Here is a 24361-nt window from a genome sequence, read left to right as displayed (position 1 = left end):
TTTTTTAGAAAAAAAACTTTTTCTTTTCAAAGAGTAGCATAATAACAATAATGGCTTTGTGGCTTTAAAAACTGACATATTTTAGATCTCAGGGAGAAACATTTTTTATTTGTAAATTTTTTAATGTGCTATTTTTAATGTACTATGTCTATATATTTGTATAAGTTCTGGTTGACATTTAAAATACCTCAAACTGTGTAGATATGAAATGTACTGTGTGTGTATGTGTGTGTGTGTGTGTGTAGTTTTTTGAGACTGGGTCTTTAAAAACTCTGGCCCTGGCTGTCCTAGAACTCACTCTGTTGACCAGACTGACCTTAGAGTCACAGAGATTCATCTGTCTCTGCCTTCCGACTGCTGGGATTAAAGGCATGTGCCACCAAGCCTAGCTTAGACTGTACTCCTTCAAGTTCACAGTGAAAGATGTGCATTTGCTTGGATAGATACTGGAATCAGAATCCTACTCAGAAGGGTCACATGGAAGTTAGTCATGTCAGTTTTAGATTTTAAAGTCTTCAGATTTAAATTATATCCAGCAGTTTCAAAAGTTTTATTTGTAATCAGCTTTAATCAGATATGATTTACATGCAATAAGCTTTGTACATTTAAGTTGGTTTCAGTCACAGCCAGTGAAGCATCCTGCAGCCATCATCCCAGGTAAGCTCCGCCTTCTCCCCAGATTCCCCTCTGCCTCTGTCTAGATGCTCTATCTCCTACCTTCACTCCAACACTGATGATCTGACCACTGGAGTTAGAGGGCAGGGCAGTCTGCTTCAGGGTTCCACACAACTGGCATCATTACAGTGACGACCCTTTGATGTCTACTTTCTTACCTTTGCACAAAGAAATGTATTGTTGTTGAATGTATGGGAGGGAAGTTTGTTCTCTTTAATTGCTGTGCAGTTTTATTTTAGATGAATATAACAAGGTTTGCTGATTTTTCACTTGCCAAATCCTTGGGTTGTTTCCAGCTTGTGGTTATTTTCAGTAAAGCTGTTAAGAACAGTCCTCTGTGTTCTATCTTCTCACAGACATACTTGTTTTGGATAGACCTAGGAGTGGAATTGCTAGGTTAGGTATGTAAACGTATATAGCAGGCCTGTGGGAAACAAGGAGAATGTTCTTTATAGTAATTCCACAGTTTTGCTTCTCTGCTGCAGTGTGTGAGAGTTGTAGCTTGTCTGCTGCAGTGTGTGAGAAAAGTAGCTTGTCTGCTACAGTGTGTGAGGCTGTACTTTTCTGCTGCAGTGTGTGAGGCTGTAGCTTGTCTACTGCAGTGTGTGAGGGCTGTAGCTTGTCTGCTGCAGTGTGTGAGGGCTATAGCTTGTCTGCTGCAGTGTGTGAGGCTGTAGCTCGTCTGCTGCAGTGTGTGAGGGCTGTAGCTTGTCTGCTGCAGTGTGTGAGGCTGTAGCTTGCCTGCTGCAGTGTGTGAGGGCTGTAGCTTGTCTGCTGCAGTGTGAGAACTGTAGCTTGTTATTCTCATCTGTTGTCCTACAGTGTCTTTTCACTTTGAGTCACTGTAATGAGCAAATTGTGTTTTCACATTTGGATTTTAATTTACTTCTTTGTGAACAGAGCGATTTCATGTATTTATTGGATGCCTATCCATGTGTCTTCTCTGTCCATTTTAACTCTTGGATTGCTTGTGTTGCAGTGTAGGAATTGTTCTAGGTAAAATTTTTAGCACACTGCCTGCGTACATACACATTCTCTGTCAGTTTCTATCCCTCTCCCTCTCTCTCCCTTTTTCTCTCTACCCCCTCTCTCACTCTCACTCTCATTCTCTCTCTCTCTTCTCCCTCCCTCTCCCTCCTCTTTCTCTCTATGATATTTTCTCTAAGCTTTTGGCTTAGCTTTTAATTTTTTCAGGTGGAATGTGGAATGTTGGGAATGCACAAATAGGATATAACAGGCACAGTCTTAGTTCATCACTTTTAGAATGTAATGACCGTAATTACTCTGACTTAGGTTTAACTATAACTGGTGTAGATGTGTTTTTTTTTCTACCTCTGGTTTTCTCCTATTAGACTACTGCTATTTAAAAAGCCTTGAGTTACTCCTTTTGCTTCTACTTCTGAAATGAAATGCTTTGTACCTGTTGAGTAGAGTTCCTGGAAGGAAGTTGTGTCTGCAGATTCTGACTGGTTATGGCATTCCTTCCCTTGGGCTGACTTTAGCCCCTTGAATACCCACCCCTAACTCATCTCTGTGTCAGCACGAACATCCTGTAACTAACATACAAATACTTTAGAAGCTATTAAATTAGCAGACTCATTAGCTTCTGCCAACCTAAAGGCTAAGGGTGTTATCAAACAGCATCTGAAGCCTACAGGGAAGTTTCTCCATCTTGCTGTTCCTGCCTCTTGGATCAATTTTAAACCTGCTCTGACTTATGACTTTCTTTGTTCTGTAAACTATAAAAAGCCATACAGGAACATGAAATTTTCAGTGATCTAAATCTATGTGTCTGGGCTGCTGTCCCTCAGATATAGACATTTTCTTACACTGCTTCTTAGGAAAACCATGAGGAAACATCTATCCTTTCCTTTTACTTCCCTTCTGGACTTCAGAAGAAGCCATTTTCTTACACAGTACTCATTGTTCTGATTAATTCTTTGTGGTGGTGTGAATACAATTGGCCATAGGTTCATAAGTTGTGGTATAGGAGGTGTGGTCTTGTTGGAGTAGGTGTGATCTTGTTGGAGCTGTGTTGATGGGGGTGGGATTCTATGCTCAGGCTACACCCAGTATGGCAGTCTCCTGCTTCCTGCCTATCAATATGTAGAACTCTTAGGTCCTTTTCCAGTGCCATGTCTGACTGTGTGCTACAATGCTTCCTGCCATGACACTAATGGACTAAACCTCTGAACTGTAAGCCAGCCTCAATTAAATGTTTGCCTTTATGAGTTGCCAATATCATGATGTTTCTTTACAGCAGTAAAACCCTAACCAAGGAATGCTTCTTGAAATTTATTTCCCTTAAACTATACGTCACCATTTGTGTTTTTTCATCTGGGAGTAAAGTTTCTGACAGGAAGTATGAGTGCTTAAAACAGCAATTTGCTTTTTGAAATCATAGCCTCACATACCCAACAGAGGGTGTGGGCCACACTAGCATGTGGTTCTGGGGACACCAAACAAGAGCAAGAGCAGGCACATCTTGGTAAGTGTGTGTGTGTGTGTGTGTGTGTGTGTGTGTGTGAGTGTGTGAGTGAGTGTGTGTGTGTGTGTGTGTGTGTGTGTGAGAGAGAGAGAGAGAGAGAGAGAGAGAGAGAGAGAGAGAGAGAACGTGAAAGCATATACATGGATAGTAAAGAGCCTGAGGATGTGAAGGACTGAAAGATTAAGAAAGGATGGAGGTTTTGGTTCTCCTCTTAGAGATTTTCTTCCTCATGGAAGAAGTTGAAGGTCACTCTGGCAGGTGGGCATGGATGGCCTTTGGTCTTCTGCCTCATTTCCCCTTCTAAGTGTGCTCTGCTTTCCTCTGGTCTCCCAGGTTTGAACATGCTCATCCATTTGGTGTCTCTGGCCTCACCATGGCCTCACCTTTGGTTTGTGAGAATGTTAGAATTTTTTTTTTTTAATCTTTAAGTTTAAGAAAGTTTTGTCTCATGTGTATGGACGTTGGCTTTTATGTTTATGTGTGTACTATGTGCACTCTTGATGCCTCTGGAGGTCAGAAGAGAGTCTTGGATCCCCTGGAACTAAAGTTCCAGATGGTTGTGAGCCACCATGTGTGTGCTAGGAATCACACTCAGATCCCCTGTAAGAGCAGCCAAAACTCAGAACTATTGAGCCAATTAAAGTTTCTGATGGAGCATTGTAACCACTTTAAAAGAACACATAAAACCAAAAGTCATGAGAAACTAAGTTCTCCCAGCTCAGGCACCTTGCTGTGTAGAAAAGCTCTTTTGAATCTCCCAGCTCCAGGAATGCTGGCCTTAGTGCTTCCTGGGCCTTAGACCTGTGGCTTGTGTGACTCTTGTGTGGCCGTGGGGTTCAAACGATGGGGAGATGTGTCTGCTCTTTTGTCTTCAGGCCCTTTACTCATGGCCCTTGTCTGTTCCTAAGTCTTGACTCTTGGTGCAACCTTGGCTGAGTGGGGTCCTTTCTTTAACTACTTGTAGGGGAGGGGTCCCTCATGACCCCAAGTCTCTGAAACATACTCTTGCTTTTCTCGGAACCTATCTCTGTGTGGCTTCCTCAGTGTGGTTCACTGTGGCAGTGTAGGTCTTGCTAGACCTGTGCAATTGCGTCTGTTAGGTCTCAAACAGAGGATAAGTTTTACTTAGTACCTGTGGCTCTTCCCAGTACTTCCCACCCTGCCCCCTGCCTAAATGTCTCCCTTCCTTCCCCACATTCCTGTCTGACTCAGCAGTTTTGGCTAAGCACGTCTCTTGCTCTCCCTCCTACTTTCATGGTCCAATTTAGTCTGCGGCCATGTTCAACCTTGACTCTCCCCTCTGCCTGCTTTCCCCGTTACATCTCCAATAAAACTCTCCTCTGTACTGTAGAGTAAGCACATTCTCCTCTTGTTATTTCAGTTTCTATTTCGGTCCCTACACCCTTCTCTGCCCAGCAGAAGGCTCCAGCTTCTATTTGAAAATAATGACATTTTCTGTTTTCTAACATGTTATTGACAAAAGCCTCAGTTGAAGATGAGTTTGTTGGCTTATATGTAAAAAGCTTGAAGTGAGGCGTGCTACATTGAGAAAAAAGAGGACATTTTATTGAAATCATATTTGGCAGGTTTCTGCTAGGGTGTTGCCCCTGTAGACAAGAGTTTTAACCTGTCTCAGAGAACATGACTTGGACTGAATTACACCTAAGGAATCTGGGAAGATAAGGAAGTGAGATTTTGGAATGAGATAGTCTGAGAACAAAATGTTTGCAGGAGGATATTTAATACACATATGGCCAGATGATGGGCTAAACATTCTTCATGCTTCAGGAGAGTCTCCAGGATAACTGACAAGTCCATTTTTATCAAATTTAATGGGTTTCTAAATCCTTATCTGCTTACCAAACAAAGCCCTAATTAGAGCAGTGATTAGTAACCAGCTGCCTCCCTTGACTCCCAGAGCTTGTCTGAAACACTGAGCTCCGGAAGGTCATTCACCGCTTCTCCAGTTGACACATAGTAGCTGCTGCAGGCTTCTGGAAGGTTAGGGATCCAGAGAGAGTCTCCAGCAGTTTTCAACCTTTCTTACTCTTCGACCCTTTAATACAGTTTCAGCCTTAAATTTATTTTCAGTGCTACTTCATAACTGTATTGAATCATAATGGATATCTGGTATACAGGATATCTGGTAGGCTACCACCAAAGGGGTCGTGACCCATGCAAGTTGAGAACCATTGGTCTATAGGAAGAAACTCAATAAAAAGCCCCTGTGTTAGGCTGTTAAGTTCTCCAGTGGCATAAGATAGAAGAAAACCCTTCCTCAGCACCTGAGACAATTTCCCTGTGGTTTCTTCCTGAATCACCTTAGACCTGTGTGGGCCTGCAGGTGACCTGGGAAAGCTTTCGTGGTTAGGTACCTCACTCTGTTGTCTTCTGTGACTTGGGCATTGGATTTAATTATCTCAAAACTCAGGCCAGCCACTTGGTTTTAAAATGGGAATGATGCTACCAGCCTGGGGTAGAAGATGTGGTTCTGGTCATTTGTGTATTTATCCAGCTGTAAGGGGAGAAACGAGTCTCTTTTCAGTATTAGGCACTGTTCCAGGCAGTTAGGACAGCAATAATAAAACAAAGTCCCTGTCCTCATGGGCTCTACCTAGGAGTGCCATCTTACACAGGCCACGAAGAGTAATTTCTCTCATGAGGAGACTGAGAGCCTGAAACTGAGGGTGTCATTATGGAGTTCTGGGAGGGGAATTTTGAGTAGAGGTAAGGTTGGTGCAAAGCCCTGGACCAGACCTGACCTGTGGTGTTTTAAGGACAGCACAAAGGCCAGCATGATTAGAGAAGAAAGAATGCAGTTAGACAAGGGATGGGGCAGATTATGTAAAATGTATTCTTAGGGACTGGAACTGACTGAGCTCTTAGAGGCAAGACTCACAACCAGAACAGATCAAGAATATTTAGGGCTGCAAGATTGTTCACCGGTGCTTGCCACTATACCTGATGACCTGAGTTCAATCCCAGGAACCTACATGGTGGAAGGAGAGAACTGATTTCTGTAAGTTGTCCTCTGACTTCCACATGTGTGATGTGGCATGTGCTCATACACACATGCTCAAAGTAAATAACTAAATAAAATTTAAATGTATTTGAAAACATTCTTACTATTAGTTTTCTATTTAGCCCTCTTTAAATACTAAGCACTATGGGTGCAGGGAGTCTCATGTGCTTTGGTAGAGAATTTTCATGTGCTACATGGAAGAACTGTACTATGGTCCTTTCTTATGAGGACTAAGGAGCCCTGAGAGAGTCAGCAGGAAAATGCAGCCTTCTCAGGCTTAGTGTGGCGTTAGCAATGAGAAGCAGGGCTTCAAGTGCTACCTGGCAGGGGTCTATAGATGCTTGCGGAGTTCACTTATTTATTTAATTTTTATCAGTATAACTTTATTCATTGTGCTGAGGGGCACATGCATACCATGGCATGTGTATACCCTGTATGGAGGTCAGAGGATGGGGTTTGGATGTCAGTTCTCTCTTTCCAGCATGGGAATCTTGGGGACACAGCCCAGGTTTTCAGGCTTGGTGGCAAGTGCCTCTACCTGCTGAGTCACTGGCCTTATTTATTTTACATATTATTCATGTACACAAGGGATTAAGGCCAGGACTTGGACAAACTATCCAATGGCTACATTCCAAGATTTTTGATGTATTTATTTTTATTTATTTTTTTTGTCTTTTGATGCAGGGTTATGTATTGCAGGCTAATCTTGAACTTTTATTTGTGGCCCAGATTAGCTTTAGACTCACACAGTCCTCTGCCTCTGGTTTCTAAGTCCTGGGATGATGAGTGTGCACTATCGTACCTGGCTTGTTGGAGTGCTTTTAAATGCCATTGTTTTGCCAATCATTATGAGCCAGAAGGGCAGTTGGCATACTGACTGTATCAAAGCATCATTTCAGATCATTTTGGTTAATTAGAAGGCTAATCGTTTGTCTTTATCCCACACTTACTTCAGCCATCCCCATATATATTTTCTCCATGTTGAATTCCTCAGTGAATTTCTAGTTAGGGCTGTTTTTCTGTATGATTTGTTTCTGATTTAAAGATTAGTAATTTAACAAATAACTTGTTTGATGAAGTGCTCTAATGGAGGCTGTTCGGGGTCACTTTATGTCTAACCTCTCATACATGGTGTGACACCTGTTCTTTTTTCTTTTGGAGATTTGATTTTGATTGAAGTCTATCAGATAGACAGAGACATGCACAGCCTATAAGTACACAGTACAAGGGACTTTGCCAAAGCCAGCACACCTCAGTAAATAGCACCCAGGCCAAGAAATGGACCATGACAGATCACCTCACATCTCCTTTATGACTCCTGTCTGTCACCACCCTTCCTAAAAATATTCTGCACATAAATTAGTATATTATTTTTTCAGTTTCTTTAAATGGAATTTTTTGATGTATATTCTGACTTCTGGGTAGTAACACCTCCCATTGCTGATTGGACACATTGTAAATTATGCATTCCCTTACCTGGGCTATCTGTTTTGTATGCATTCCTATTCTGGTGATTTTATGATAGCTGTTGCCTTCCTTCCTTCAGCTTGGATACTTGATCCTACTAAAGGATCATTTCCATGAATCAAATTCTTCATATTAGTGTTGGTCCAGGTGATTTGCACTTGGTTTTATGATGCATATTTCTTTTGTCCTAATTCTGTGCCTATCTTGATATCATAAATATATTTCTGTTTATTTTTTCTGGATGCTATCCTAATTTCCACTTCATATTTTAAATTACAATTGAAGTTTGAGTATGGTGTGACCTTGGTCTCACTTCCGTCCATGTGGATGTCCACTTGACCATGTGTTTAAGGGACTGTCCTCTCCAACTCGTGTGCTGCTCTCTCTTTGCCACAAATCAAGCCGCTGTAGTAGAAATCTTTAAGTCATCTGTATCCTTGGCATTATTGATATGCTTTTTCTTTTTTTTCCTGAGTGGCCAGTGTATGCATAGCAACAAGAGTGTGTTGCAATAGCAACACTCTACTCTTTGTGTGGTCCAGGAGAGGCCGCAGTTGTGACCACCCAAATGTTCTTCACAGACAGTATTGCCAGTACCTGCAACTCTGCAGCTTCATAGGTTTGTATTTGGTAGTGTGACTCCTTTAGCTTTAGGCAACCACTTCTCTACTCCGTGTCAATACAGTTGCCTATTCTGGACATATTGCCTGAATTCAAAGTCTTTTTATGACTGGCTTTTAAAAATTGGCTTTTTAAAGTTAGCATACAGATGAATGTGTAGTGGATTTTATTGTGGCATTGCACACATTTCTTTGTTCTTGTTTATCCTGTTCTCTTACTCCACTCTGTGTCTGCGTCTGCCCTCTGTCTTCTCTCGCTGATCCTTTCCCTCTACCTCCATGCTCTCCTTTTTCCCTGTTTCCCCCAACCCTGAAGATCTCTCCATCCCTTGTTGCCATGGTCCTGTTCATAATTTATACATACACGTGCAAGTGTGCACCCCTACTCCCCTACTCCGAACCAATTTTGCTATGATAGAAGCATGCAGTGCTTGTCTCTCTGAGCCTGGTCTTTGTCTAGCATAATGATATTCAGGTGCATCCATTTTCTGATGAATGCCATAATTTCATTTTTCTTGACTGTTGAATAAAATCCCATTATGTATATGGACCGTATTTTCCTTATGCATTCATCTATTGATAAACGTCTAGGCTGGCCTTATTTCTTAACTATAGTGAAAAGTGCCCCAGGTGCAGATGGATGTGCAGGGATTTCTTGGGTAGGACTTCAGATTCTCCGAATATCCCAGGAATGGTATAGCAGGTACACGGTAGTTGAGTTTTAGAAAGCACCATACTGATTCCACCACAGTGGGTGCCACAGTTTATGTACCTACCAGCAGCTTCTGAGGGTTCCCCTTTCCCCACATCTTTGCTAGCACTTGTCATTTGTTTTCTAGATGTTAGCCACTGTGATAGAATCTTAAAGCAGTTTTAATTTTTGTTTTTCTGATGGCTAAGGCTATTGAATACTTTTAAGTATTTTATTGCTAGTTTATCTTTTTAGAGTTGTTAATTCAGTGTATAGCTACTAGCAATTATAAGATTAGCTGGTTTTGGTGTTCCTTATGTATTCTAGATAGCAAGCTACAGTTTGATGTATAGTTGACTTCAAGATTAGTTTTTATCACCTCGACACAAAACTCCACCCAGGAGGAAGGAATCACAGTGGAGGGACTGGGGCTATCAGATTGACCCGTGGTCGTGACTTTGGGGCATTTTCTGGATTAGTGATGCTGGAGGGCCCAACTCATTTTGGATAGTGCAGATGAGCCAAGCGTGTATGAGAAGGGCAGCTGAGGCAGCCAAGGGGTGTAGGTCAGTAGTCGGCGCTCCTCCACAGGCTCTCCTCTCTCTGACCTCCTGCCTTGACTTTCCTCAGTGATGGACTAAACTGAAATAAACTCTTTCCTCACCAAGATGCTGCTCAGGATTTATCACAGCAACAGAGAGCAAAGGAGGGCAGTTGGGAATGACGCTCCCCCACTTGGTAGGCTTTTTCTTTGCTCTGGCGCTTGGTTCCTCTGCTGTGCAGAAGCATTTCAGTTTCATGTCTACCATCTGTGGCTGGCTCCTTGCACTTAACATACTTTTTCTGTTATAATATGTGTAAGTACATGATTACATTTTTACTAGCAAGTAATGATTTCTTGTATGGTATACTATATGATAGGCTCAGAATTTTGCTGATTTTTTATTATAAATAATATGGATATGATAGGTAAGCAGCTAGGAATGTAAGTGGTTGGTCACTGGCAATTTTATGTCTTGCTTTATTGAAGGGTCTAATGCTTTTGTTACTGTCAGGCATCCACTGTGGGTCTTGCCACTTATTGTCCATGGATAAAGGGAGCAACTAGGTCCTAAACTATTTGTTAGCTGAAACTACTTCTTAAACAATATTCTGACACAGTTCCACCCTGTGATGGTTCGGGGCTGAGGCCACCTCGAGTCTGTGTATGTCTGGCTCATGTTAACCCTTGAAGTGTTTGCTATGTTCCCTACTCTAGGCTCACTTAGCATAAACCTGGTCTATACATAATCGATTTAATTTCCCTCCATCCATCTGAGTGCACTGGAGGTTTCGGATTCTGTCGTCACTTCTATTTTTGGCCACTTCTTAGCCTTCTTCATTTCCTGTTGACAATTTCACTTTCAACATTTGTGTATAAACTAGTACAGCTGTTAAAGGAGGAGTGTTTCCAAATCTGTACTGTCTCTCAACCTTTCTTCTGGTTTACTGATATATTTGACAGAAAACAGTGTGTATCTTTATGATGTTTAACATGATGTGTTGACATTGTGAAATGATTACAATAAATTCCCACAGACATCACTTCATGTTGTTACCTCTTTGATGATATGTAACTGATCACTGTTGAACATTAGATCTACAGAACATGTTCATAACATTCACCTCCCTGTTCAACCTCTCCCCTCCTCTGACAACCACCATGTAGTCTTGGCTTTTTTAAGTTTACCTATTATAGATGGTGCATGTAATGGAGATTATGCAATGCTTTTCTTCCTGCCTGGCTCTGTTCACTTATATGTCACTTATATGGTCTATGTTCTTGCTTATCACACAATTTCCCTTTTCCCTTATCTGCTAATATTTCGTGGTATGTTTTCCTTATTCTTCTTCTGTTGGCAAGTTCAGATTGAGTCTGTGTCTTGGCTTTTGGGAATAGTCTACCATGAACTTGGAAGGGCAGATGTATCTTTAAGACACAGACTTCATTTTCTAGAAAATACATCCAGAAGTGGGGTTGCTAGATCAGAGCATAATTCTAGTTTTTAGTTTTTGAAGAACCTGTTCTCCATGGTGTCTGCCAGAACTTTCCTCCCTGCTTTGTTTAGTACCTCTTTTCCTATATCACCACTGACATATTTTTAAAAATTCTGGTGTTATGGTTTTGACTTGTTAAAAGTCAGACATTTTTGACTCTTGACTTCCCTGATGATTAGTGATGCTGAGAATGTATCCATACACTTGTTGGGCATTGGTATTTTGGGTGTTAGGAAATACCTGTTCTGGTTCCTTACAAGAGGAAATACCTCTTCGTTGTTGATTTTTAGGAGTCTGGTTACTGTTTTCTTGCTGTTGAGTTGTTTGAGGGTTTTATATTACAGTACTTCTACATTCTGAGTGATGATGACATTGGTACTTAGGAGAGAAAGGATTCTGAGTACCATAAAAAGAAGACTTCTGAAGGGGATTATTTTAGAAAGGCTCAGTCAAATTGGAAGTGTATGTGTTTTATTTGACCTGTTCTGGTTCCTTACAAGAGGAAATACCTCTTCGTTGTTGATTTTTAGGAGTCTGGTTACTGTTTTCTTGCTGTTGAGTTGTTTGAGGGTTTTATATTACAGTACTTCTACATTCTGAGTGATGATGACATTGGTACTTAGGAGAGAAAGGATTCTGAGTACCGTAAAAAGAAGACTTCTGAAGGGGATTATTTTAGAAAGGCTCAGTCAAATTGGAAGTATATGTGTTTTATTTGAAAGAAACTTAAGATAGGTTCAAATATAGAAAATAAGACAGTACTGCTAGAAGCCAGCCCTGGGCCAGGTCAGCGTATAATCAGTGCCAAATCCTTCCAGAAGGTCAGGCATGGTGCTCAGGGTGATCACGGCCCTAACTTTCCTTGCTGCCATCCCCCTGTAGTTTTATTACATGTATTTCTTGTTGTTGATCCTTACAGCTGGCTTTATTTTGAAAGCCTTGTCCACCTGCAGATTCCCTCCCACCCACCTGCTCTATACCCTCTTATATGATGAAGAAGCAAAGGTTGATTTTCCTGAGTTTTCTAGTGCATGAGTCTCATGGCTATGTCATAAAGTCTAACTTGCTTCTCAGTATTTTCTGGATTTATAATTGAATTGAGCTGCTTAATAAGATCCAGGTGCTTTTCTTTTGGAGAAAAAGTGAGAGGACTTCATATGTTATATTTCCCACTAGGTGGCATATAATTGTCTCTATGTAGGAACTGAATAGTTCCCTGACATGAGCTACCAATGAACTAGCTACTTTTTAAAGTGGACACCTGGCTTTAAACGAATCTAGTGTGGTTTAATTCAGTGTATTTGCTACTCAATGTGTTTCTTCCTTATGCTCAGATTGGCCCTTAATTAGGTAATGAGGGCTCTTGAAGTTGGTTTCTGAGTCATTTGCCATGACTCTTACTATTAGCTTTTTGGCTAATACTTAACAAGATATTTTAGGCCACCATCCTGTCTTATCGTTATCTTATCCTATTCCTGAAGTTAACCACTTCTTCAGATAGTTACAGTTTATAGTGGGAAGAGACGCCTGAGAAACACAGTCTACACCCAGGAGGCTCCCTGTTCATAGAGGTAGCCATAAAGAACATATAAGATACTTCAAATTCTAATTTGGGCCTGACCGCCTTCCATGTAATGGTCCAGCCTTGCTATTGTGTCTCCGTTTCCCCATGTGGAGGATCCTTATGTAAGTAGTAAGTTCTGTTCTTACAAAGTCAGGTCCTTGATTTACATTTTCAGAGGAATAATTCTGATATGACCATTGCTAATATGGATTCCTGAGAAAAGCTGAGCCTGCTGCCTACACTCCCTCGTGTCTCCTCTGAATGTTTACTTTGTTGGAGCATGGGCTCTCCTCTCTCCCCTCACACCTGTTTGCCTTGGTGGAACAGGGGTCGCTCCTCTGTTTCTCATGGCAGTGCTTCTGCCATGCTGTGTCTTCAAGGCTTGATTCTTTGAGCAAATGCATATTAAATTCTCACCACTGATTAAGTCTGGTATCTCTAGTCTGTGGTTGTCTGAACCTAACCCTAACCCTAACCCTAATCCTGTCCATTGCAGAGAGTAGGATGTTAAAGTCTCTCACTATTATTGTGTGTGGTATAATATGTACTTTGAGCTTTAGTAAAATTTCTTTTATGAATGTGAGTGCCCTTGCATTTGGAGCATAGATGTTCAGAATTGATAATTCTTGGTAGATTTTTCTTTTGATGAGTATGAAGTGTCCTTCCTTATCTTCTTTGATAACTTTTGGTTGAAAGTTGATTTTATTTGATATTAGAATGGCTACTCCAGCTTGTTTTTTGGGACCATTTGCTTAGAAAATTGTTTTCCAGCCCTTTACTCTGAGATAGTGTCTGTCTTTGACACTGAGGTGCATTTCCTGTATGCAGCAAAATACTAGGTCCTGTTTATGTATCCAGTCTCTTAGTCTATCTCTTTTTATGGGGAATTTGAGTCCATTGATGTTAAGAGATATTAAAGAATTGTGATTATTGCTTCCCATTATTTTTGTTATTAGAGGAGGAATTATGTCTGTGTGGCTATCTTCTTTTAAGTTTGTTGAAAGAAGATTACTTTTTGCTTTTTCTAGGGTGTAGTTTCCCTCCTTGTGTTGGAGTTTTCTATTATCCTTTGTAGGGCTGGATTTGTGGAAAGATATTGTGTACATTTGGTTTTGTCGTGGAATATCTTGGTTTCTCCATCTATGGTAATTTAGACTTTTGCTGAGTATAGTAGCCTGGGCTGGCATTTGTGTTCTCTTAGATGTATGACATCTTTCCAGGATCTTCTAGCTTTCATAGTCTCTGGTGAAAGTCTGTAATTCTGATAGGTCTGTCTTTATATATTACTTGACTTTTTTTCCCTTACTGCTTTTAATATTCTTTCTTTATTTTATGGATTTGGTGTTTTGATTATTATGTGATGGGAGGCCTAGTCTTTACTGGTCTAGTCTATTTGGAGTTCTGTAGGCTTCTTGTATGTTCATGGGCATCTCTTTCTTTAGGTTACCAAAGTTTTCTTCTGTAATTTCGAAGATGTTTATTGGCCCTTTAAGTTTGGAATCTTCACTCTATACCTATTCTCCTTAGGTTTGGTCTTCTCATTGTGTCCTGGATTTCCTGGGTGTTTTGTGTTAGGAGCTTTTTGCATTTTGCATTTTCTTTGTCTGTGGTGTCAATGTTTTCTATGGTATCTTCTGCTCCTGAGATTCTCTTTTCTATTTTTTGTATTCTGTTGGTGATGCTTGCGTCTATGACTCCTGATCTCTTTCCTAGGTTTTCTAACTCCAGGGTTGTCTCCCTTTGTGATTTCTTTATTCTGTTTCCATTTTTAGATCCTGGATGGTTTTGTTCAATTCCTTCACCTGTTTGGTTGTGTTTTCCTATAATTCTTTAAGGGATTTTTGTGTTTCCTCTTTAAGGGCTTCTAGCTGTTTACCTGTGTTCTCCTGTATTTCTTTAAGGGAGTTATTTATGTCCTTCTTAAAATCCTCTATCAGCATCATGAGATTTGATTTTAAATCAGAGTCTTGTTTTTGTGGTGTGTTGGGGTATCCGGGGCTTGCTGTGGTTGGAGAACTGGGTTCTGATGATGCCAAGTAGCTTTGGTTTCTGTTGCTTATGTTCTTGCCCTTGCCTCTTACCATCTGGATGTCTCTGGTGTTAGCTGGTTTTATTGTCTCTAACTGTGGCTTGTCCCTCCCTACTGTGTGTCAGTACTCCTGGGAGACTAGTTCTTTCTGGGATGAATTTGGGTATGGAGAGCTGTGGCACAGGGTCAGCTCTTGTGTGCAGATGGAAAAACCCAGCAATGACCTCTTTGCCTTGCCTCTTAGGGTCAGACACTGCCTTTGTAAATCTTAAAAGTATAGAATTGTGTCCCAAAGTAAACTGCAGATTTAGTAAGACCGCACTGGAGAAGTTAGAAGCATGTGCCAGTACTCCATGCTGCAGAGCCTAAGAGCACAGTGAGTCCACGACTGTGTTTGTATCCTCAGGCACCAGATAAACGTGACTGGGGTGACAGCTGCAGCTGATATTTTACTATTTTGAAATAAAAATGTTTGAACATAGTACATAATGAACTGTTCATTCTGAGTGCATATCAAGCAGTAGGGAAAAGGTTGAATAAACGAGCTTTTACAGACTCTGACACATCTTCCACCCTTCAAAAAAAAAACTGAGTTACAGACAAGGCATTACATAGCAGAGATTTTAAAGAAATACTATGTAGCATAGCAAATTGTGATATAGTGTTACCAGCTTATAATACAGTGAAGAATAAATTATGTGAGTGTACGGTATGTGTTTGTGTCTGATCAGATAAACAGTAAAGACTGGAGGAGTCTGTCTAGGTTGTAAAGGTTTGAGCAGTTATTCAGTGATGGGAGAAAGATGGAAGGTGAGAAGGGGGTGTTGTGGGAATTTAAAAAATGAATCCACCCCGCAAACTTGCTTTCCCACCAGGCCACGTTCATGTGCTGATACTGTTCAGCCTCAATACTAAGTCCTGGCGGGTTTTTGTTATTTTCTCCCAGCAAGCTGCATCTCACTCGTATGCAACTCTTTACACACCCCCACAATCATTTATCTAAATAGTGCCTAAGACCTGGTAAGTAAAGCATGAATGATTCTTAAGGCCTTACTATCCAATCAGATTTATATAATAATAAAATCACAATTTATAAGGTGCCAGTACAATAATTTCAGAACCAAAATAATAAAGACAATATTCTAACCCAGTTAATCTATTTTGTAAAAACCTTTGCTTGGTTGTTTAACCTTGTGGGGTCTGGTTCGTCCTCATCGTCTGTCTCCATGATGACCTTTTTCCTCCTCTCCTGACCCTTCTTCCTCCACCAACTCTAGCTCTACCTCTCTATTCCTGTCTAATCACAGGCCTGTCCCTGCCCTAATTTGATTGGACAGAGAAAATGCTGTAGCATTTCATCCTTTTTGTTCAATTAAAGTCAGGGAAAATGGGAACTGTACTTTGCAGCATGGATGATGAGATTTTGTTTATTTATAAAAACTTTTATTCATAGTTTAAAGGGTTACATAATTACATTACTTAAGAGCAAGAACTGACCTGAGGGGAATTGACTATATACCTGACTAGTGGCTGGGATGATATTGGACTCTGTAAAAAGTCAGCAAGGCAGAGCTGCCTCCCTCCTCAAAAAACGAACTCTTCAATGTTTTGTTTGCTATAACTTCTAAAAACACATTAAAATGCTTTAAATTTTTTCCCGTTAATATTTATACTTCAGTTGCTTCTAGTTTCAATGGATTCTTTTTGACTTTTAATATGAAGTTGTCGTAGCATGCTAGGTGCTGTAAAACGCCAGTGGATAAAAGTAACAGTTGAGCTACCTTAAGAGATGAGAGCCTTTTCCTGGAGTCTTACTCTATCTGTTCTCAGTGTGTGCTGAAGACAATAAGAAATGAGCCTGCCTTTTGTTGTTGTTGTTATTCAAGACTGATGCCTTAATATAGTTAATTCAAGATAATGGGGAATCTCTTCACTTTTCAATTTTTCTCTTTTCAGTGTGCGGGATGACAGAATTCGAGTAGAAAGGATGAATAATACTTACTTTGAATACAGCCATGCTTTCCAGACAGTTACGGAGTTTTATGCTAGAGAAATAGTTGACAGCCAGGGTAAGTATTTCATTCGTGTTACTTATGTGTCTTCAATTGCACTGATTCCAGATGTGGATAAAGGCACGAGTGTGGCTCTCAGTTTACTGACAAGTAGGAAGCAAGTAGAAATCCGTGGGAGCATCCGAGGGCACAACTCCTGTTCATGAACTTGTGTGGAATACCATGGGAGCTGAGCTTGCTTGGTACATGTCTGTTCACCCACTGCTGAGAAGGCTGAAGTAGGGGGATTTCTAGTGTTAGTCTACCTGGGTTTAGTGGGCAAAACCCTGTCTCAGCAGAAGAGAACAAAACACATAGCCAGAAGAAGAAAGTACCAGCAGCATGAGAACCCGCTGTACAGCCCCCTCCTCTGTCTGACTGTTCTGTCTCCTGCTGTACAGCCCCCTCCTCTGTCTGACTGTTCTGTCTCCTGCTGTACAGCCCCCTCCTCTGTCTGACTGTTCTGTCTCCTGCTGTACAGCCTTCCCCTCTCTCTGACTGTTCTGCCTCTTGCTGTACAACCGCCTCCTCTCTCTGACTGTTCTGTCTCCTGCTGTACAGCCCCCTCCTCTGTCTGACTGTTCTGTCTCTTGCTGTACAACCGCCTCCTCTCTCTGACTGTTCTGTCGGCTGCTGTAAAGCCCCCTCCTCTCTGTCGTCTGCTGGCTAGACAAATGCTTTTCAGTGAAGGTGCAGGTGACCACCCCTTCATCTTCATCTTTAAAGAAGGCTCATGTCATTGCTTAATAGAATGTTTGATAAATTCTGCCAGGGTCTAGCATTTTAGAAGGTTGGTTGCGTGAATTATAATGCCAGCACATTAGTGAGGAGATTCAATATGTGTGGTAAACTTTACTTTTTAAAAATTCATGTAGACTGTCACATAGTAGGGCATGAAGTGTGTGTGCTTTTGTTTCTGTAAGTCTAGGTTCTGTCAGCATCAGTTGTAGGGTTGGCCTCTCAGGATAATCTCGTCCTCTCTGTGCCACATGCTGCAGAGCACTTACCCTTTCTCCAGATCCTGCTCAGGATAATCTCGTCCTCTCTGTGCCACACGCTGTAGAGCATTTACCCTTTCTCCAGATCCTGCTCAAGCTTTACTTACTGTCCTGTCATTTCTGTCACCTAGGCATCACTGTCTCGTTTCATATGCCTTTAAATCCCATTTAATGAATGTCAGAGACTATATCCCTCTTCTGAAAGCATGGCCTAGCATCAAGAGTTCATCTTCAACTCAGCTAAACACATCCTTTCTGGGCCACAAATTAACTGAAAGATTATGGGATGGAAAGTCGCCTGCCTACTGAACGTGTGCCCTCTGTGTGAGCCATGCTCACAGCAGCCTTTAGGGAAGTTCGTGCCATCAGTGGGGCTTAAGTTTTCTTTCCCCAGGTGACAGAGTCTCATCTGTGGGTGTGAGTTACCCTGGTTTAGGGGTTCCATGTCCTTGAGGACTCCTTTGATGCAGTCTCTGAAGGACCTTGCCAGGTTGTAAGGGTCTGGGCACGCGGGGAAGGTGAGCACAGTGGATCTGAGTGTTTGTCTTTCTAAGCCAGCTGGAACTTGCTGACTTCAAGGAGTCCTTACTGGGGAGAGTGCTGTCTCCATTCTTACAGTTTCCAGGGAAACAGACCAGGAGGTAAAAATGAATTCCCAGTTGGAGGGGTGGTTCTGCAGTTCTTACCCTTGCTCAGTGGCTCTCAGTCTTCCTGATGCTGTGACCCTTTAGTACAGTTCCTCATGGAGTGGTGACCCAACCATAAAATTGTATTCATTGCTACTCATAACTGTCATTTTGTTATGAATCAGAATTGGAATATCTGTGTTTTCTGATGATTGTAGGCAATCCCTGAAAGGGTTGCTAAACCCCCTGAGGTGTAGAGACCCACAGGTTGAGAATGATTACCCTAGATTTATGAACAGTTTTAGTTAAGTGATGAAGCATTACTGATGGACAGAGGGCATTTTGTAATCCTTTTTAATGTTTGTAAAAAAGGTCAAACAGCACAGTTGTATATAAAGATAAATGAAGATGTTTCTGCCCTTGTCACTTGGCCATCAAGGGGTGATCATTGGCAGTTTGGCATCATCCGTAAGGATTGTCTTATGAGTGAACCTGTCTGTGTCTGGGTGGCATTTACAGTTAGTGTGCTAGTGGTGAGAAACACTAAGCAGAGAGTAAGGCAGAGAAGAGGGCTGGCAATGGAAGCTGAGAAGATGGCATGTGACAGGTATGCACAGAGAAGGAGTTGGGAGCAGTGGTATTCCCCACAGAGGCACAGTGAGTGGAAGCTTACAGGGCACAGTAGTGCCTTAGGTAAAGGGGTAGCAGGAGTCTGCACAGGGTGACCAAGGAAGAACACAAGGGACGAGCTTGTCAGTGGAAGAGATAGAAGATCGCTCCTGTGGAGGATGTTGGACAATTCCTCTAATAATCTCATATCCACACTAAAAAGAATTCTTTGGTTGCATTAAGAATACTAATAATGTGCAGGTGGCTGGAGGGAAAGCTGTTGGAACACCTTCCTGGGCAGGGAGCAGGAGACTGCACACAGCTGTCAGGCCTGTAGCAATGTGCTGTGGAAGCCTTCATGTCAGTTGGCACATCTGTCAGTCATCCTTTCAGAGTGGGCATTTCCTTATCTGGATTTACTAACATTTATTTCATCTTTCTCCTGTGGATGTTTATTTATGTTGATTATAATTTTATTTTTTTTACTATTGTAAATGTCAATTCACCTCCTCGCATACAGATCTTTGATATATGGTTTAAAGTATTTATGGTGAAAGTATTTTAATTTTTGTTTTGTTTTGTTTTGTTTTTTTTGTTTTTTGAGACAGGGTTTTTCTGTGTAGCCCTGGCTGTCCTGGAACTCACTCTGTAGACCAGGCTGGCCTTGAACTCAGAAATCTGCCTGCCTCTGCCTCCCAAATGCTGGGATTAAAGGTGTGTGCCACCACTGCCAGCTAAATTTTTCTGATTTGAAAAAACATGTAACTTTTCAAAAATGATTCAATCTAATGAAAAAAATGATGCATGCACATGAAAATGAGAAAAGACAAGAAATGTCTTTTTCCCCATGCTGTAAGTTTTTTGTAGTAATAGTTTGGTTCTCAAATGCAAACTTGGTATACATGATAGAAATGATTATTTTTATAGATGAATTTTACTTAAATATGTATTTTTTTTTATCAGTAATACCATTGAGGATCTGTATTCTGTTTTTAGGCTCTCAGAGTCTCTCTGGTGTCATTAACTTGGAGAAGCCTGTGATCTGTGCCTTGGCTGCCATAATAAGGTACCTCAAGGAATTTAACCTGGAAAAGATACTGTCCAAACCCGAGTAAGTAATGCTGCAAAAGAACTAACAGAAGACCGGAGGAGAATTATAGACAAAACATTTTAAAATTTAATAATATTTAAAATTTTAGTAATTTAAAATGTTTGAAACCTCAAAGCCCACCCCAGTGACATACTTCCTTCAACAAGGCCACACCTTCTAATCCTCAAATGGTTCTGTTTCCTGAGGCTAAGCATTCAAAGATATGAACCTATGGGTCTGTTTTCATTCAAACTGCCACAGCAGGGATTATTTATACTCAGAGGCTTATTACTCAAGGGTACAAGGATGAACTGCTTGTTACTGTTGCTAGAATAATAAAAATAACTATTAACTAAACTGTCAAATTGTGTTTGTTGTAGAAAAATGATATATTATTTTACTACTGATATCAGTGCTGGGTGGGCATGTCAGCCCACCTGCTGGCAAGTGAGACCAGCCATTGCAGAGAGCTTTGGGTTTGACTGAGAGATTTGGCCTCAATGGTGGAAGAGGGACCTAGGAGGCTTCCTTAGATCAACTTTGGGTCTCCACACACATGTGCTCACTCAGCTGCATGCACACATGGGCCCACATACATGTAAACAAGTCACACACTTGCAGAGCATACATGCATACACATGAAAAGGAGAAAAAACAAGTAAATTAAAAAATTGCAAATTTTCTTCTTCTTGGTTTCTGTGATTTCACAGACCACAAAGTTGGTGATAATGTCAAACCTAATAATTGATATTATAGGAAAATACCATCTTAATAACCAGGGTGCAAGCGAAGGCAGTGGGTAATTCTCTTGCCTTTCTGTATGCCTCCTTCACCAGCTTGTTGGTGGCTCTGTCAAGAGTCATCCTGTTATAGATCCTGCATGAACAAGCCCCTCCCATTCTGCTGAAACAGTGAGTAGGTAGGAGCTAGTTCAGTAAAATGCCGTTATCTGAAGTTTGTGTTATTTAAGGTTTTGGGAAGAGTGGGAGAAAAGCAGGTTTCTTGGGAATCTTGTATTTTACTGTGTTTTAATAAAATAGGCCATCAGTTCTCTGGAAACAGTTTTGTCTTATTTAAGGCACTTAAATACCTACCAACAGTAAAGTATTGTGTCACATTTATAGGGTAATGTATAACCATGAAAATGACCTGTGTGGTCAGCATTAAAATCTTTATTGACAATGTTTCAAGCCAAAGGATTGCCAGGAAAAGGAACTACAGGTTTTTATGTGAAGTTAAAAACTTCTATAGAACAGACCAGAACAGGACAGAACATCTTTGGGGAAAGTAGTGAGAAATGCACAGGAATGACAAGCAGTTTCCGAACAGTGATACCCCCTTCTCTCATGGACAAGGGAGGAAAACAAGGCACGGCTGAGAAAGTAATATGGTGGGGTTGTAGTTGATAGAGCTTTAAATCAGTCTATTAGATTATTCTATACACATGCAGTAGTGACTTCATCATGATGTCTAACATACCTGAAAGAACAGCTCACAGGAAGAAAGATTACCTTGGCTCACAGTAGTAGAGTTGTCGGTCTGTTACGGTGGGGAGCGTGTGGTGGAGCAGTTCATGTCATGGCACTGGGAGGCACAGGAGGAGTGGAGAAGGGGCCTGAGTGAGTGACATAAGACTTCCAGCAGCCCACCTTCTCCCTGTACACCTAATGCATCCCATTATGAACACACGCAGGGATTAACATATCCGGCTCACTAGGCCAGAGCTTGCTGTAGTTAGCCTCTGGAAGTACTCTTGCAGATTCCCACACAGGTGCCTAAGTATTTCTCAGTCCAGTCAGGTTGACAATTACGATTAACCATTACATATTTTAATGTGTCTGAGAGGATTTATTTTTAGAAATTTTTGAAGTGTAGGATATATCTCACTGGGTTCTACTTTAAGGTCCAAAGACAGACTTATTAAAAAAGATTCATAGTTGGATTATGGTGATGCACGCCTTTCATCCCAGCACTTGGGAGGCAGAGGCAGGTAGATCTCTGAGTTCCAGGACAGCCAGAACTATATAGAGAAACCCTGTTTTCAAAAAAAAAAAAAAAAGAAAAAAGAAAGAAAGAAAGAAAGAAAAAGAAAAAGAATGGAAAGAGAGAGATCTGCTTGTGTGGCTGACCCTTGAATCCGTGACAGGATGCCTACCATCTGACTTTTGTACGGCAGGGATCCTGGGAGTGAGGCAGACAAATGTTTTAAAGCAGGCTATGCTGTGTTTAGGAGTAGATGAAGGATCATGCCCTCTCATTTAGTTAGAAGTAAGAACAACTCCAGGTCACAAAACAATAACATTCTTTGAGTGTTAAACTTTGAAAAGCTTCATTTTGAATTCTGTGAATCTTTTGATTAAATTGAGTAACATTGAGCTTTTTCTCTGTGTATTTGTGGTGGTGGTATGACATTTTCCTGTACATACCTGGAGGTGTCTTTGTAGGATGGTCAGGGAGCTAGCTCTTGTAGTGACTTGGTATATATTAAATTGTTTGCCTTTGCAGTGATTCCACAGACTCAAAGACACACACACAAAAGATCTAAAGATCTTCAGAGTGATGGGCCTTCCCTTGTGTATACCCTAATAGCACTCTATAGGCAGCCAGTAAAGACAGTATTAAAGAGGAGAGACAGTGCTTATTTCAAAGGAGACTTAAATGCCATTAGAAACCAAGATTCATACATAAAGATGGTGACCAAATTCGTACTGTCTTGCCTAACTAAGAGCAGCAGGTGAGGTTCTCCACAGGAGGCATGTTGCTGCTCCCCCCTGAAGGTAAGCCTGAAGTGCAATTCTATGTATCTTAGGCTTTGGAAAGAGAGAGTTGCCCAAGGAAGAACAGAATTTCTCCTAGGCATAAAATCCAGTTGCGTTTCTTTACAATCTTAGGTTGCTGAATTTGGGAACTTTCTCTTTACAAGATGTGCTTTCAGAGAAAATTTAAATTTAAATTTGCATTGTTTAGCAAAGGCTTTCATAGATGTTGCTGTGTGTATCATAGAGTCCTTGATCTGCATGCACTGAAAAGTCAGCATACCCTTTCAACAGTTTTAGATGGTACAGAGAAAATAAACTATATTAGTAATTGTTTATAAGCATAGATGGAATGGGGTTTTATTAAATAATACAATTTTTAAAGTTACAGAATTGTTTTAGGAGTTTAAGTAGATTTGTTCTAGACCAAGACAGCATAGTAGTGTACAGAGTCTGTGATACTAGCTATAGTTTGAATGCTGAATGTCCCCAAAGGCTCAGTAGAGGCAGATGATCAAGGATGTGCCCAGAAGAGGATCCTGGGCTCCTGGCTCCGTCCTGTCTCTGTCATTGCTTCCTGGTCATGCTGTACCATCTGGGTGCAGAGCCGAATGCCATGGACCTGTGTGACTATGTGCTGATGCCTCTGAAACTGTGAGCCAATCTCAACCTTTCCCTCTCATAAATGGGTGTTTACTCACAATAATGTAAAGCTGTCCAACACAGTTGTGACAGAATTAAGTGAAGTACTAAACTATGAAATTCTGAAGGAGTTGGCTGTTTTACTGTGGAAAATGTGTTTCAATTTTTGGTAGCTCTTGTTAAGATTTATTTGCTTAGAACTTCAAGTAGAATATGAATGACTATCACAAGTAAAATCTATATTCTGAAAACTGTAGATATTGATGAAAAGAATTAAAGAGTGCCCAAATAAGGTGTAAAGGCATCCCAGGTTTAGGATCAGCTCCCTAGTGATCTACAAACTCACTGCTGTAGGTGTCAGAGTGCACTTGGATCTCCACAGTGGCTGTAAGCAGTGTGTACGCCCACCTGCAGAGCAGATGGGATTTCGCACCTCCTTGACAACACTTGTTGGCATTTGTTTTTGTAACCTTAGCCTTTTGACTGGGGTGTGTTGAAATCTCAAAGTAGTTTTAATTTGTATTGTCCTGATTGTTAAGCACTCTATCTGTAATCCAGGCTGAGCTGGAACTCAGAGATCCTCCTGCCCCTGCCTCCTGTGTGCTAGGATGAAAGGTGTGAGCTGCCACTGAGGGGCTAAAAGATATTTCTTGCCTTCCCCTTCTTCTTTTGAGAGCATTGTTTAGATATAAGACCTATCCTTTTTGGTTGGGTTGTTTGTTTTCTTGATAATTTTGTATTGGAGTTCTTGGAACATCCTATCTGTGATTATAGCTGGGAATGGTTTTTCCCCATTCTATGGACTTCCCTGTTGACCCTGGTAGGGGTCTCTGGAGCTGGGTGTATGCCTCGATTCTACTTTTTAGCATGTTTATTAGTGGTCTCAAGAGAATGTCAGAGTAAGTTGTCTATGTAATTATGAGTCAAGTAGAAGTGAAAGTACAGTGAAACTGAGGTGTTATTCTACTGTGCAACATAGGATTCATAAATTATTTA

General features: G+C 41.0%; 1 protein-coding gene across 4 annotated transcripts in view; it reads left to right on the top strand.

Annotated features, from left to right (window-relative positions):
- Window positions 1–24361, top strand: part of Msh3 (mutS homolog 3) — a 151191-nt gene that overhangs the window by 32009 nt on the left and 94821 nt on the right. For all 4 annotated transcript variants that reach the window (XM_031360461.1, XM_031360462.1, XM_031360463.1 and 1 more), the window contains 2 exons: window positions 16550–16662; window positions 19874–19988. In XM_031360461.1, the coding sequence (XP_031216321.1) occupies window positions 16550–16662; window positions 19874–19988 (228 nt within the window). The remainder of the gene's footprint in view (window positions 1–16549; window positions 16663–19873; window positions 19989–24361) is intronic.

This window comes from Mastomys coucha, unplaced genomic scaffold, assembly GCF_008632895.1.
Source record: "Mastomys coucha isolate ucsf_1 unplaced genomic scaffold, UCSF_Mcou_1 pScaffold8, whole genome shotgun sequence".
In the NCBI taxonomy this organism is placed as follows: domain Eukaryota; kingdom Metazoa; phylum Chordata; class Mammalia; order Rodentia; family Muridae; genus Mastomys; species Mastomys coucha.
This window is presented reverse-complemented; position numbering and strand designations above follow the sequence as displayed.